The 12,065-nt window shown below is 34.3% G+C and overlaps 1 protein-coding gene across 1 annotated transcript in view; it reads right to left on the reverse strand.

The window, feature by feature from the left end:
• LOC108738437 (L-2-hydroxyglutarate dehydrogenase, mitochondrial) overlaps positions 1-12,065 on the reverse strand; it is a 141,045-nt gene that overhangs the window by 15,161 nt on the left and 113,819 nt on the right. Inside the window, exon 2 of the mRNA XM_018471842.2 lies at positions 8,074-8,587. Within this exon, the coding sequence (XP_018327344.1) occupies positions 8,074-8,587 (514 nt within the window). The remainder of the gene's footprint in view (positions 1-8,073; positions 8,588-12,065) is intronic.

Here is a 12,065-nt window from a genome sequence, read left to right on the forward strand (position 1 = left end):
CATAGTCGATAAATCTTTCTTTAGAAAAATAACAAAAAATCAATCGTTCATCCTTAGTTTACTTTTTGATAATTCTAAGCTTTACAATCAGTCTAAATGAGATCTTTACAATCATTTTCTATGAGGTTGTTGTACAGTCTTTGACAATTTAAACTTAAAGTAGGTAATCATACATTTGGTTGTTACTTTGGAAGTTATTGCACATTATAATTATTTAAATTAACTGCAAAAGTAAAAAGTCTAGCCATTCTAGCTGTACAGCCCGCTCGTGGTTGTGGATCAGGGAGGATCATGGCGACATCGCTGATATACAGAGTGCGTATGTCTTCTATATCAGGGAAAAAGAATAACCATGATGATCCCGGTTTCTTCCGAACTTTACCAAAACAAAACGATTATCTTTGATTTTCTCTGGTGTCACATCTAAATTATCATTGATGCTACGATCATCAGTCTCTTCGTCCATTTCGAAATCGATTGGAGATGTTGAACTCTCCCGCAAGCTAAATTGCGATCTTTCAGGATCCTCTGAATCTTCATCACTCTATTTCCTTAGCTTTCTTTTTCTTTTGAATGTACGAAAGTGACCCCTGTTTGGCTGTCCGAATGTACCCCACTGCACACCCACAAAATTAAAATACCACTTTATACAAATTCTAATTTAGTTTGAGTAATATGACCATTAAAGCTCAAAATAAACAATGTTAACATTACTTAATCGTCACCATTTTGTCAAAAATATAACAATTCTACTTATAATTGCGAATTAAACTGACCGCGCCCGAAAACACGTTACGTCTTGTCAGCCGATACACCGTGCTGCGACCGGCATGACACTGCTAGCAACATGGCGGCTGGTATGTCTATGCACACATGCAAAGGCGTCTTTGTGTGCCGTTTAATTTTTCTGTTATACTAACTGTACGAATGTGCCTCGCGTACGAATGGTGACCACTTTCCCCTACGTGTCGTCGGTGTTGCTGTTGTCACCTATTTCTGCATTCGCATAAAATAAGCAGTTCCTTTTTTAAAGTCACTAATTTTGTAAACAATTCTTTATTTCAGTTTTTACTTCCCTATGAATTAAAAAAATGTCACAATTACCTTTTGACATTATTTTTGATTCTTGATAAAATGTAACCTGCAATATTATACATCGCCAAAATCTAATAAAAATTCTCTATAGTATTCCAAATAATTGGATGACGAAACGTTTCTGAGGTATTGAGAAATTGTAATCAGTTTTAAAGTTTGTTTAAACCGAAGAGTATTCGGTATTACTTGAACAGATCTGAGCCGAGAATGTACAATTTCTAAACAATCCTGTGTGAATCATTTAGTTAACAAAAATACAAATTTCTTCTGTCAAAAAAAAACTTTTGTATATCGAGAATTGTTTGGGTTGATAAGTGAACACCACTTTGTATAGGTTTTTAAACATTTTTGTTACCACATATTGCAAATTTAAAAATATATCTAGAAAGTTAATCGTAGTTGTTTATGTTCATCCGATTTTAAGTTTTTTAAAGCCAATGTAAACTTCTTTGATACCATTAAAACAATATCACTTGCTGACAATATCAACAAACCACGCAGTCGTCAATAACGAGAGTCAATAATAAGACTATTGTGCAAACAAAAATTGTAAATATCAGAAAAATTATAAATACTTTTTTTTTAGTCACTTATAATTCTGTATCTGGTATCCTGGTATCTGGGCCAAAATTCGCAGCAACTGGGTACGCCGCTGTCAGTGTTGTATTGAAGCGAATGGCGGACAATTTCAACATTTTTTATAAAAGGTACGCTTTTCTTTTTCACTTTTACTTTTTTTTACAAGGTGGAAGTGCATTCGCGGTAGGTACTTGTTACATCCACACTAGATCAGCTGAGCGAAGTTAGTCGCCTAGATCCAGGCCCGTAATGAAACAAATTATATGTTCAAATTTACAAAGCCGGTTTGCGAGCTCAATTGTCACTGGATTGAAAAATTGTGTAACACTTTTTTTTTGTAGTTTGTGTCAGGAAGTCATGTTTTTTTTTTAATTATTATAAATGGGACACCCTGTATAAATAGAAGTAAAAAAAATGACGAAATGTGCAATATAGTGTTGAAATTATGGCGAATTAATAAAAGTAATGTCAATTAGAAAGACAATAATTAAATAAAAGTAGTAATAGTGAGAGAAGGTGTTTGATTACCTGAAAATATTTACACACTTAACGCTGTTGTGACTCGAATAAGTAGAGGTTGGAACAATTTGACTGCAGATCAAAGAAACATAAACCGTGTTAGTACTTTCAAATGAACGCCTAGGGTACAGTACTAAAGTGACCAACAGTTTACTTATGAGCAGACACTACCGATTATTCAATGTACAATTTAACTAATATTAACACAGTTATAAAAAAAAATAGAACGTGTAATTATACAACACGCTACTGAAGTGAAACTTCTTTAAACACACAAACATACCAGGATAGGTTCGTTACATAGCAACTCGACTAGTAGTGAGAAATAATTGGTAGATATTTTTAAATACAATTGAATTTTGAAACATTTTAATTTGTTTTGTTTAATTTAATTTAAATTTATTAACAAAATCTTTCATCACAAAATACATTAGGTGTTAGACATACATTATCTAAATCTTTTCACCAACATTTAATTTGGCTATTTGAAGCAATTTTTTAATACATTAAGGGATAAATTAATTAAACTTAAGAAATTTTTTAATTTTTAGTAGCGATCAATATTTTAATAATCATCAAACATTAATGTGAAATCAACTTACTTTCTTCGCACCATAGATTCCTTCAAGTTAATGAGGAAAAGTCAAGGGTCCGGGTCGATTTCCGAGGAGGCTGTGACAGCATCAACAAGCTTTTCCTCATAAACTTGAGGTAATCTGTAGTGGTGGGATGAAATTCAGTTGATTTCACATTAATTTTTAATGTTTATTAAAAAAGTTTTCATTTCCTACACTATTTACATTTTTTCAAAATTACCAAATACGATAGTTATTTATAACTGATATTGTTCACTCTTTTATTTATTTGAAATTTCCAATATATACATGTTAAATACGTAATATAGGGATAAAACATAATAATAAGACATTTTGCTTAGCCTTGCTTATTTTACCATACATAAACTTTGTTATAATAAACATGCTTCACTCTAGCTGTAGACTAGGTCTTACACCGTGTGTGTATTGTAGCTTTGCTCAATATTTTTTTTTTAACAAGACTTTTCCTTAATTTGAGCATATAACATACATACATTACATCAGGATCAGTTGAGAACCGAGTAAGGGTGTTAAAGTTAGAACTCTACAAAGTTGATTGTTGTTTTTGAGGGACGCTTCGTTAGTCTTAAAGGCAACCGCATTAAGGCTCACTTTATTAAGAAACCAAAAAAACAGAAACAAAGTGCACACTAATTTGTTTGGATAAACTATATCAAATAATAAGTATAAAGGTAAAATTGTAAATTAATTATAAACGGCTAATTTAAAAGAAATACTTATACATAAAATATTTAAAAAAAAATAAATATAATACGCATACAAACCGTATCTGTCATACTCCTACATCATCAGTGTCTATAAGTGGAAGCTGTTTCGACAAAGTGAAACAGCTAAAGTATCTCGTGTTCTTTATCCTTCGAGCCCCCGTATCTTTTGTGTGCTTAGTTGCCTACTGCTGTTATAATTTAAAGATTTTTCTCAAGCATNTATTGATGAGTATGTTTCTAATGTAAGCGGATGAAACTAATAAATCTAACAAACAATTAAAAGAACGAGAGAAGTATCAAAAATTTGTCGATTATCTGTCATACTCCTACATCATCAGTGTCTATAAGTGGAAGCTGTTTCGACAAAGTGAAACAGCTAAAGTATCTCGTGTTCTTTATCCTTCGAGCCCCCGTATCTTTTGTGTGCTTAGTTGCCTACTGCTGTTATAATTTAAAGATTTTTCTCAAGCATGCGCTGCATATACAAGGTATCACCGAGGAAAGAGAAAATATAGGCACTGTAATGACAGAGCAGTCTTTCCTATACCAACTGCCCATATAGGGCATAAAAATTCAATAATATTCATGATTCATGTACGTAATTATAAAATGACCTAAAATTCTGGGTATGTAAAATACCCACTCGGAATTTTTTTTATGGTTACAACTACCCACCGCACCCATATTATCTGCCGCGCCTGCCTGTATTATTCAAACGTTCGACCATACTGAAGTGACTACACTCAAATATGGATTACACAGTAATTTTAATATTACGATAATTTAGTGCAAAAATAAAAACAATCGAACGTATACATCGCTGTCAAGAATTCTGTAGGATTACCAAATTTGTAGTCATGTATGTATGTAAGTGTGAATGTCAACAGTATTCAGTAAAAGGTACCATATGTAAGCATGTGTATTTGGTATATATCTATAACAACGTTAAATACAATAACTTTGTTTCAGGAGATATCACCAAGTTATTACAAGAACACGACTCCACAATTACAACATGCCACAAAATGTAAATCGGAAGAATAAGAACAGTGAAATGCATCAAGACCGCGAAATATAATTAAATATACTAATAACTTTAATGAATGAACTGGACGACGAAGCCTTTCAAGTGTCATTAAAGCAGTTTGGAAAGTTCATAGAGAAAGTGCAAAAACAAAGGAATTCCAGGAAACGTAAAATGAACAACACGAATATTTGCCATCAAAGAAGAAATAGCAAATTATGTAACCTATTGTTGTATGATTAAAATCTATGAAATATGTTGGGATAAATCAACCCTTTCATACTAATTGCCACCCCCCATTATTGTATAGATGAGAGTTTGTATAAAAAAGGGGATGATCGCTCAGTAAAAGTACCGAGAGTCATGGCCTAGAGGTTTAGACTATTTTTCAGCATTTGGGAGGATGCTGGTTCTATTCCGGACTGTCTGCCTCGGTCCAAGTTTTTCTGTTGCTTCCTTGGATCACTTAGGTAAATGCTGGGACAGTAATATTCCACATATAATCTTTTATTCTCTCTCTTCTGTCTTTATGTCGTCCGCTTCGTCTTTCCCACCCGAACCACCATCCATACATTTTCACGATTCCTGAAAGGAGGCTGATGAGGGCCTTCCACCCTACCTGCATCAGTGACTGGTGGGAATTAAACATCCAAAAGTTTAAAAGTTTTTCAGTAAAGGTCAGCCTATTTTCTGTTCTTAGCTGAATGTTAAGATTGTAAGTTGATACTCAATAATCGTAGTACAAGGCGATTTAATTAGTTAAATGTTAGATATTCGTTAGTTGAAAGCGTTAATAGTTCATTTCGAGGTGACTACGATCATTAGTCAGTGAACAGATATTCTCAAATAATAATTGTGTGAAAGTGAAACCCATTAGGATTAAGTGCTTACTATCGAGGTGAGACAATTCATTAATCGATCGACACTAAAGATCCATTTTCCCTTTAAGTGGAAATGCGAATCTTGCAACCTATGATTAATCATCAAGAGTAACTACGCTACACATTCCAATAAGAGTCCAGAGTCTCAATAAAATTGCCCTGGTGTCAGACGTAACACCGTCAAGGACATCTAATTATTGTTGGTAATCAAGTCATCCAACAATATACTAGAGAAGCAATAAAAATGGGTGATACGGAAATGTCTAGTGTTTTATTACTGTGGCGACCCTCGTCTATTTTACTATGTATTTAATTATTTTAATTGTTTTGTACATGTATAACCATTGTAAATAATATGTAATACTATGTATATATAAATTCTGTATTTCTTCAACTTGTAAATATTCCAACAAACTGTCTTTCTACTAATAGCATATTAACAGTTTCTTTTCTGTATCTGACTTCCTGCCTTTCGAGCTTACCTATCCCACATAAAATATCCTATTTCATACTAACAAAAACCGATCGACACAAATTTCTGGAAACGAAAGTTGACGGTTCCTTGGTTCAAGAGCTATACTGCTGAACACATGTGCAAATTCACTTTTCACTTCGCTACATAATTCTTGCACCCTCAAAAACCAGTCTATCTAAGCCATTCCTTATATTAAAATCTACAGACATTTCTCTTTTCGTTTTTACTCATCTTCAATTCTGTAAATAAATTCTCTATCTTTCTCTTCAATGAAGAGTTTTCTTTATCGTTCGTTATCACCCACAAATTGGTGAACCCGACCGGAAAACGCAAGTAAGTTTTTTTTCGGAACGTCCGTTAGTTTAACAACTTTTATAGTGTTTAAGTGTACAAAATAATTAGAGCAACTACAATTAACCATGGCTACTGGACATAGTGATACCGCACAGACAGACACTTCCATCGATCGTGTAACGGTTAAAGTGCCACAATTTATACCAGCAGATCCGGAACTATGGTTTTCGATACTTTAAAGTAGTTTCGCTGCTTCATTCGAGTTTCTGGTGAGTGGTTTGGACCAAAACTACGCAGTAGAAGTGTACGACATTATACTAAAACCGCCAAACGAATTATCGTATGAAATTTTAAAAACCGAATTAATTAAACCAATGGGTTTGTCGCGCGAACACAACACGCGAAGACTACTAGATGATGAACCCTTGGGTGACCGAAAACTTACGCAATTTTTACGGCACCTACGGAATCTCGCTGAAAATGAGTTCCCGAAGATGTACTTCAAACACTTTAGGTAAGTCGTTTGTCAAAATATGTCCAAGCGATTCTAGTAGTGGGACATAAAGACCTCACGTTGGATAAGAGCCGAAATTGCCGTTTCCTCTATAGAAGCTTATGGCACCTATCGAATCTGCCATTAACAACCGCTTTGGTCTCCTGGAGAAGAAGATATCGGCGCTGCAAGAAATATTAAGCTTAACAGTGCAGCCCCGTCGTTCCCGTAGACCTTCACCCTCAATTTCGCTTTCTTCGACTTCGCGATCGGTTTGGCGTCAAACGCTAGGAAATGCGTAAACCCGCGCAGCTATCCCGGTTATACATCGGGCGACGCCGAGTGGCGCCCGTGTGGTGATTATCGTGCCCTGAATGCGCTAACGCGTGTCGACCGATACTCCGTGAAACGTAATCAAATTCCTGAAACGGATACGTTGATTTTTTTCCGACGTTTCAACTGCTACCGTTCGTCCATTCATTCCTCTAAAATTAAGCAAAATTGCATTTAACTCGGTTCATCGTTTATCGCATCTAGGAGCGAACGCAACTGTTAAACTGGGAAAACGGAAACATTCTCATTACCATCGGAAATGTTTGAACATATCCATCTTGATATCATCATTATGCCACCGTCAGGAGGGCATCAATATTACCTTACAGTGATAGACCGCTACACAAGATGGCTGGAAACTGTCTCGTTACTTAATCAGGAAGCCACAAGTGTAGCTCTTGTCCTGTATGAAAACACGATCGCTTGGTTTGCTACCCCACTCAGAACAACAACGGACCAGAGCAGGCAGTTTGAGTATATTTTAGTAACTAATTTAATTTTAATAAATAATATTAGTAACTTATTTATTAATTATCCGACTTTAAATAATGTATTAGAACTAAAATAAATAAATTGTTAATAAACATTGGGCTCATTAATGAAAAATCGGTAAAAAACATCTTTAACGGTTTGTTTTAAATTTTTAGTTTCGTTAATATTTCGTTTGTATTCGTTTGTAATACTTTTACTATTGTTTATGTACTAATTTAAAACTTTTTTCTAAGCACCACTTCGTACTGTCATACAAGGAGCCCTCGCTTATAGTTTTACGATCGGTATAAGAAATTAACATTATTTTGAACTTGTGAACTAGACTACCAAGGTTTGCCTGCTAATCGGCGTGCCATTAGTTGTATGTGAGTGTATCGTGAAATAAACTTTCGGAGTATAGTGTTAAATAATTGTGCAACTGTCGAGAATTTCATTATACCAATTAAGAGTTATTACAAATGTTTTATATTGACTTTAGACTTTTGTGAAAGATTGAATAAATGAATAATTAATTATACAGCCTTTAGACTTTTCTAAAAGATTAAAACAAATGAAAAAACTTACCTTAAATTTTAATATTATATCGCCATTCATTTTCATTACGTCCTTTCCATAAAATTCAGTTACAAGAGCCCAATCAACAATACCAGTTTCAGGTGACCACAGGGCCTTGACTCCTTCACAGCTAGGTTCAACTTCTTTTATTCTATCTTTTTCTAATAGTTCTAGTCCCGGAACATTGTTTTTCAATCCTCTGTCTTGCAAATCAAGAAGCCTTTCTACTTCTATATTGTTAGTTGCTACAATTAACTTTCCAACTTTTTTGAATGGAATTTTATTCTCTTCACAATATTTATAAGACAAATGTAACCCTTCAACACATAACTTTGCTTTTAATGAGCCAGGTTTGTAATAAATGCCAGCATGAATAACTCCACTATTGTGGCCTGTTTGATGCTGTGCTAACTTGTTTTCTTTTTCCAGAACGGCAATTTTAAGTTTAGGATTCTTAAGTAAAATTTGCCGTGCGGCTGCCACTCCAACAATTCCACCTCCGACAACCACAAAATCATAGTTACTATCAAACAAGAAAAACTTAGTTAAGAAAAATAATATTAATCCACAAAGTTAAAGTTATAGAAATATTAAACTGCATTCAAAAGTCATAAGACCTATTTTCAACCGGAATTCTTTACCAAATGGCGCAGAGTTTATGCAACGGTTTTTCGACACTTGGCATATTATTGTTGAGCAATTTTGAGATTGCATGTAGTATGCTAAGTTACTGGCGATTTAGAGAAGGAGATAAAAAAGGAAGGGGGAATAGTTCAGGGAAGAAAAAAATCTGGATAGTATCTTTTGCGGATGATTTTACCCTAACTTTACCCTAACGTCTACAAAACCATGGGATTTTGAAAGATGATGCTAGCTTTCGAAAGACATTTGGGAAGGAAGAGACCACAGGTGAATATTAACAACAGGAAGTTCATAGAATTTAAGGTGACTAGAGGTAGAAAGGGAAAAGAAAAGAAGGATATACGTAAGTTGGAAAGGAAAAATAGTACAAAAGGTGAAAAATTACAGTTATTTAGGATACATAATGGAAAAAAATAACCGTTATAAATTACATATATATACATGCACTTACAGCGAAGTATAACGCTTTATTATGTAATATGGGATATATGGCATAGGCTTTAGTGATATAAATACTCGGATGATTTCGATACTCACTTATTAGCATTCGAATGAAAATGATACTGGGATTAATTCTCGAATTCTAATTATTTACAGTTTATTTATGAATGATGCGGTGGAGGCTTGCTTAGTTGAGGCGAGGAGACACTAATGGCGAAAGGAACAATAAGCTCATAGAGCTTGTACCTTTATAAATTTAATTAATAACTAAATTAAGAACCAGTGACTTATCACATATAAAAATTATATTTATAAAATATTAAATATTCGTTAACTAAATGTAATTGTGCGTTGCATCCCAGATTCTTACGCTGGAGCGCTATCCACCATCGAAGCTGCTAGTGAGAGAACACCAAATCATGTAACCGGGCGCATGTAGGGCCCCTCACCTACATGTCTTTCTCCGGAGGAACCACACCCTCAAAGAGGACGGGATTTGCACGCCGGGGACTTTACACAGATGCATAAATTACCACACAGGTAAAACAACACTATCGCACCACACAGGTGCTAAACAGAAGTGTTTGAATACCGCATATGCAAAACAGTTCCGTAGACAGACCTGGTCAAACCAATACTGCCTCAAATAAGACAAACTCTATCCGTGGCTGCCCGGCCACTTATCTTCATAATAAAGGTCATAATTCAATTAATAACACCGATATACGAATAAGATATGTTATAAAATAATATTACTGCTAATAATGATAGTACAACTAAAAATTTGGGAAAACGGAAAATTATTGTTTTACAAATATCTATTTCTTATAATCGATCATCAGTCTCTTCGTCCATTTCGAAATCGATTGGAGATGTTGAACTCTCCCGCAAGCTAAATTGCGATCTTTCAGGATCCTCTGAATCTTCATCACTCTATTTCCTTAGCTTTCTTTTTCTTTTGAATGTACGAATGTGCCCCCTGTTTGGCTGTCCGAATGCACTCCACTGCACACCCACAAAATTAAAATACCACTTTATACAAATTCTAATTTAGTTTGAGTAATATGACCATTAAAGCACAAAATAAACAATGTTAACATTAGTTAATCATCACCATTTTGTCAAAAACATAACAATTCTACTTATAATTGCGAATTAAACTTAGGAAAAAAAATTACTGACTGCGCCCGAAAACACGTTACGTCTTGTCAGCCGATACACCGTGCGGCGACGGCCATGACACTCCGCTAGCAACATGGCGGCTGGTATGTCTATGCACACAGGCAAAGACGTGTTTGTGTGCCGTTTAGTTTTTCTGTTATACTAACTGTACGAATGTGCCTCGCGTACGAATGGTGACCACTTTCCCCTACTATCAAGCTAATTTTCCATCAGTAGCTTCATTTTGATGAGACGCCCAACAACTTCTTGTAAGAAACTTTGATTGTGGCAGATAACAGAGGTAGCAACGATAAAATATGTCGGTTTGATGATTCTCAAAAATTTATTACTAACTGGGGTTTTTTTGGTTTTTTCTCAANAGGTACCTAAGAAACACCTTATAAACCTCTAATAAATTAATTGTTTGTAAAGTAAACAAAATAAGATAGTCATAAAGTAAAAGTAACTTATTTTAAATATCCCAATTACAAAATTTCAACTAAAATCTATAACAAAACAATAGATACAAAACGTTGACACTCAACATACACAAACCACTATTTCCAATTTTCAGAAGATCACTACTTAAGAAGTTGAAGGGGGGTAACAAATTCATTCTGTGCATTTAATATAAAACTGTTTTTTATAAAAACTGTTCTACTAAAAAATACACCGCAACAGAATTGACGCAGTCGGTAGGATTGATTTTTCCGTCGTATAACAAAACCATGAGAAATAAAAACTGATTTTCGCGTAAATGCAAAAATCATGTAAAATCTTAATCTTGTGTAAAAAGGAACATTCTTTTATCTGTTGGAAGCCTAAGGGGAGTGTAAGACGTTTCATTGTTTTTTTCGCCAGTGTTATTCATTGGATTTCGTTCTGAGACAGCGATTAAAGAAATCATCAAAAACTGACACTGTCTGTACGCTTTCTACTTGGACACATGAAGGTGCAACTTCTACTTATTTTAACCATCGTTTTGACAAGGTCGTTTACTTTTTAATTTCTTTTTTTTTATTTTCCTTTATTCTTTATAGTTGGGATTATTGATGAGTATGTTTCTAATGTAAGCGGATGAAACTAATAAATCTAACAAACAATTAAAAGAACGAGAGAAGTATCAAAAATTTGTCGATTATAAAAGTTAAAATTTCAAATAAAGTAAAATCATACCTACATAGAGAAAACAAAGCCAGAATTTATTAAACCATCTTCGTCGATAGAAAACACACCTAATACGAATTCAACATTCGCTTTACCAAAACCAAAGTGCAGTTTTTCTGACTCTCCTAACAAAAAGTTATCCCATAAAACACTGAAATTATTTAAAATGACGATGAGATAGAACAATCCGAAAAATTTTTAACCTCATAAGCACAATGGGGACTGCTGATCCAAAAAACGATTCCCCAAAAATTCCAGTCCATTTAATGAATTTCTTTTTTAACAAATAAAATTAAAACTATAATTGATACTTACCCTATATAAAAATAAAAGTAATAGATATGTTACTTAAAATACTGTAATGTTCGTGGGTTTAACTAAATTAACGGCTCCCATTCCCACACTGCTGGCGTGGGTGTCAAAAATGAACATTCCATTGGGCCGAGGATATACCAATACGGGGGCTGTGATTAAAGCTTGCTTCAAAGTCTCAAATGCCGTTTGACAATCCGAATTCCAATGAAATTTGCGGTCACTTTCGGTTAAATGTGTCAAAGGTTTCGCGATATTAGCGAATCCGTAAACATAGC

Source organism: Agrilus planipennis, unplaced genomic scaffold (genome assembly GCF_000699045.2).
Source record: "Agrilus planipennis isolate EAB-ADULT unplaced genomic scaffold, Apla_2.0 scaffold211, whole genome shotgun sequence".
NCBI classification, from domain to species: Eukaryota; Metazoa; Arthropoda; class Insecta; order Coleoptera; family Buprestidae; genus Agrilus; species Agrilus planipennis.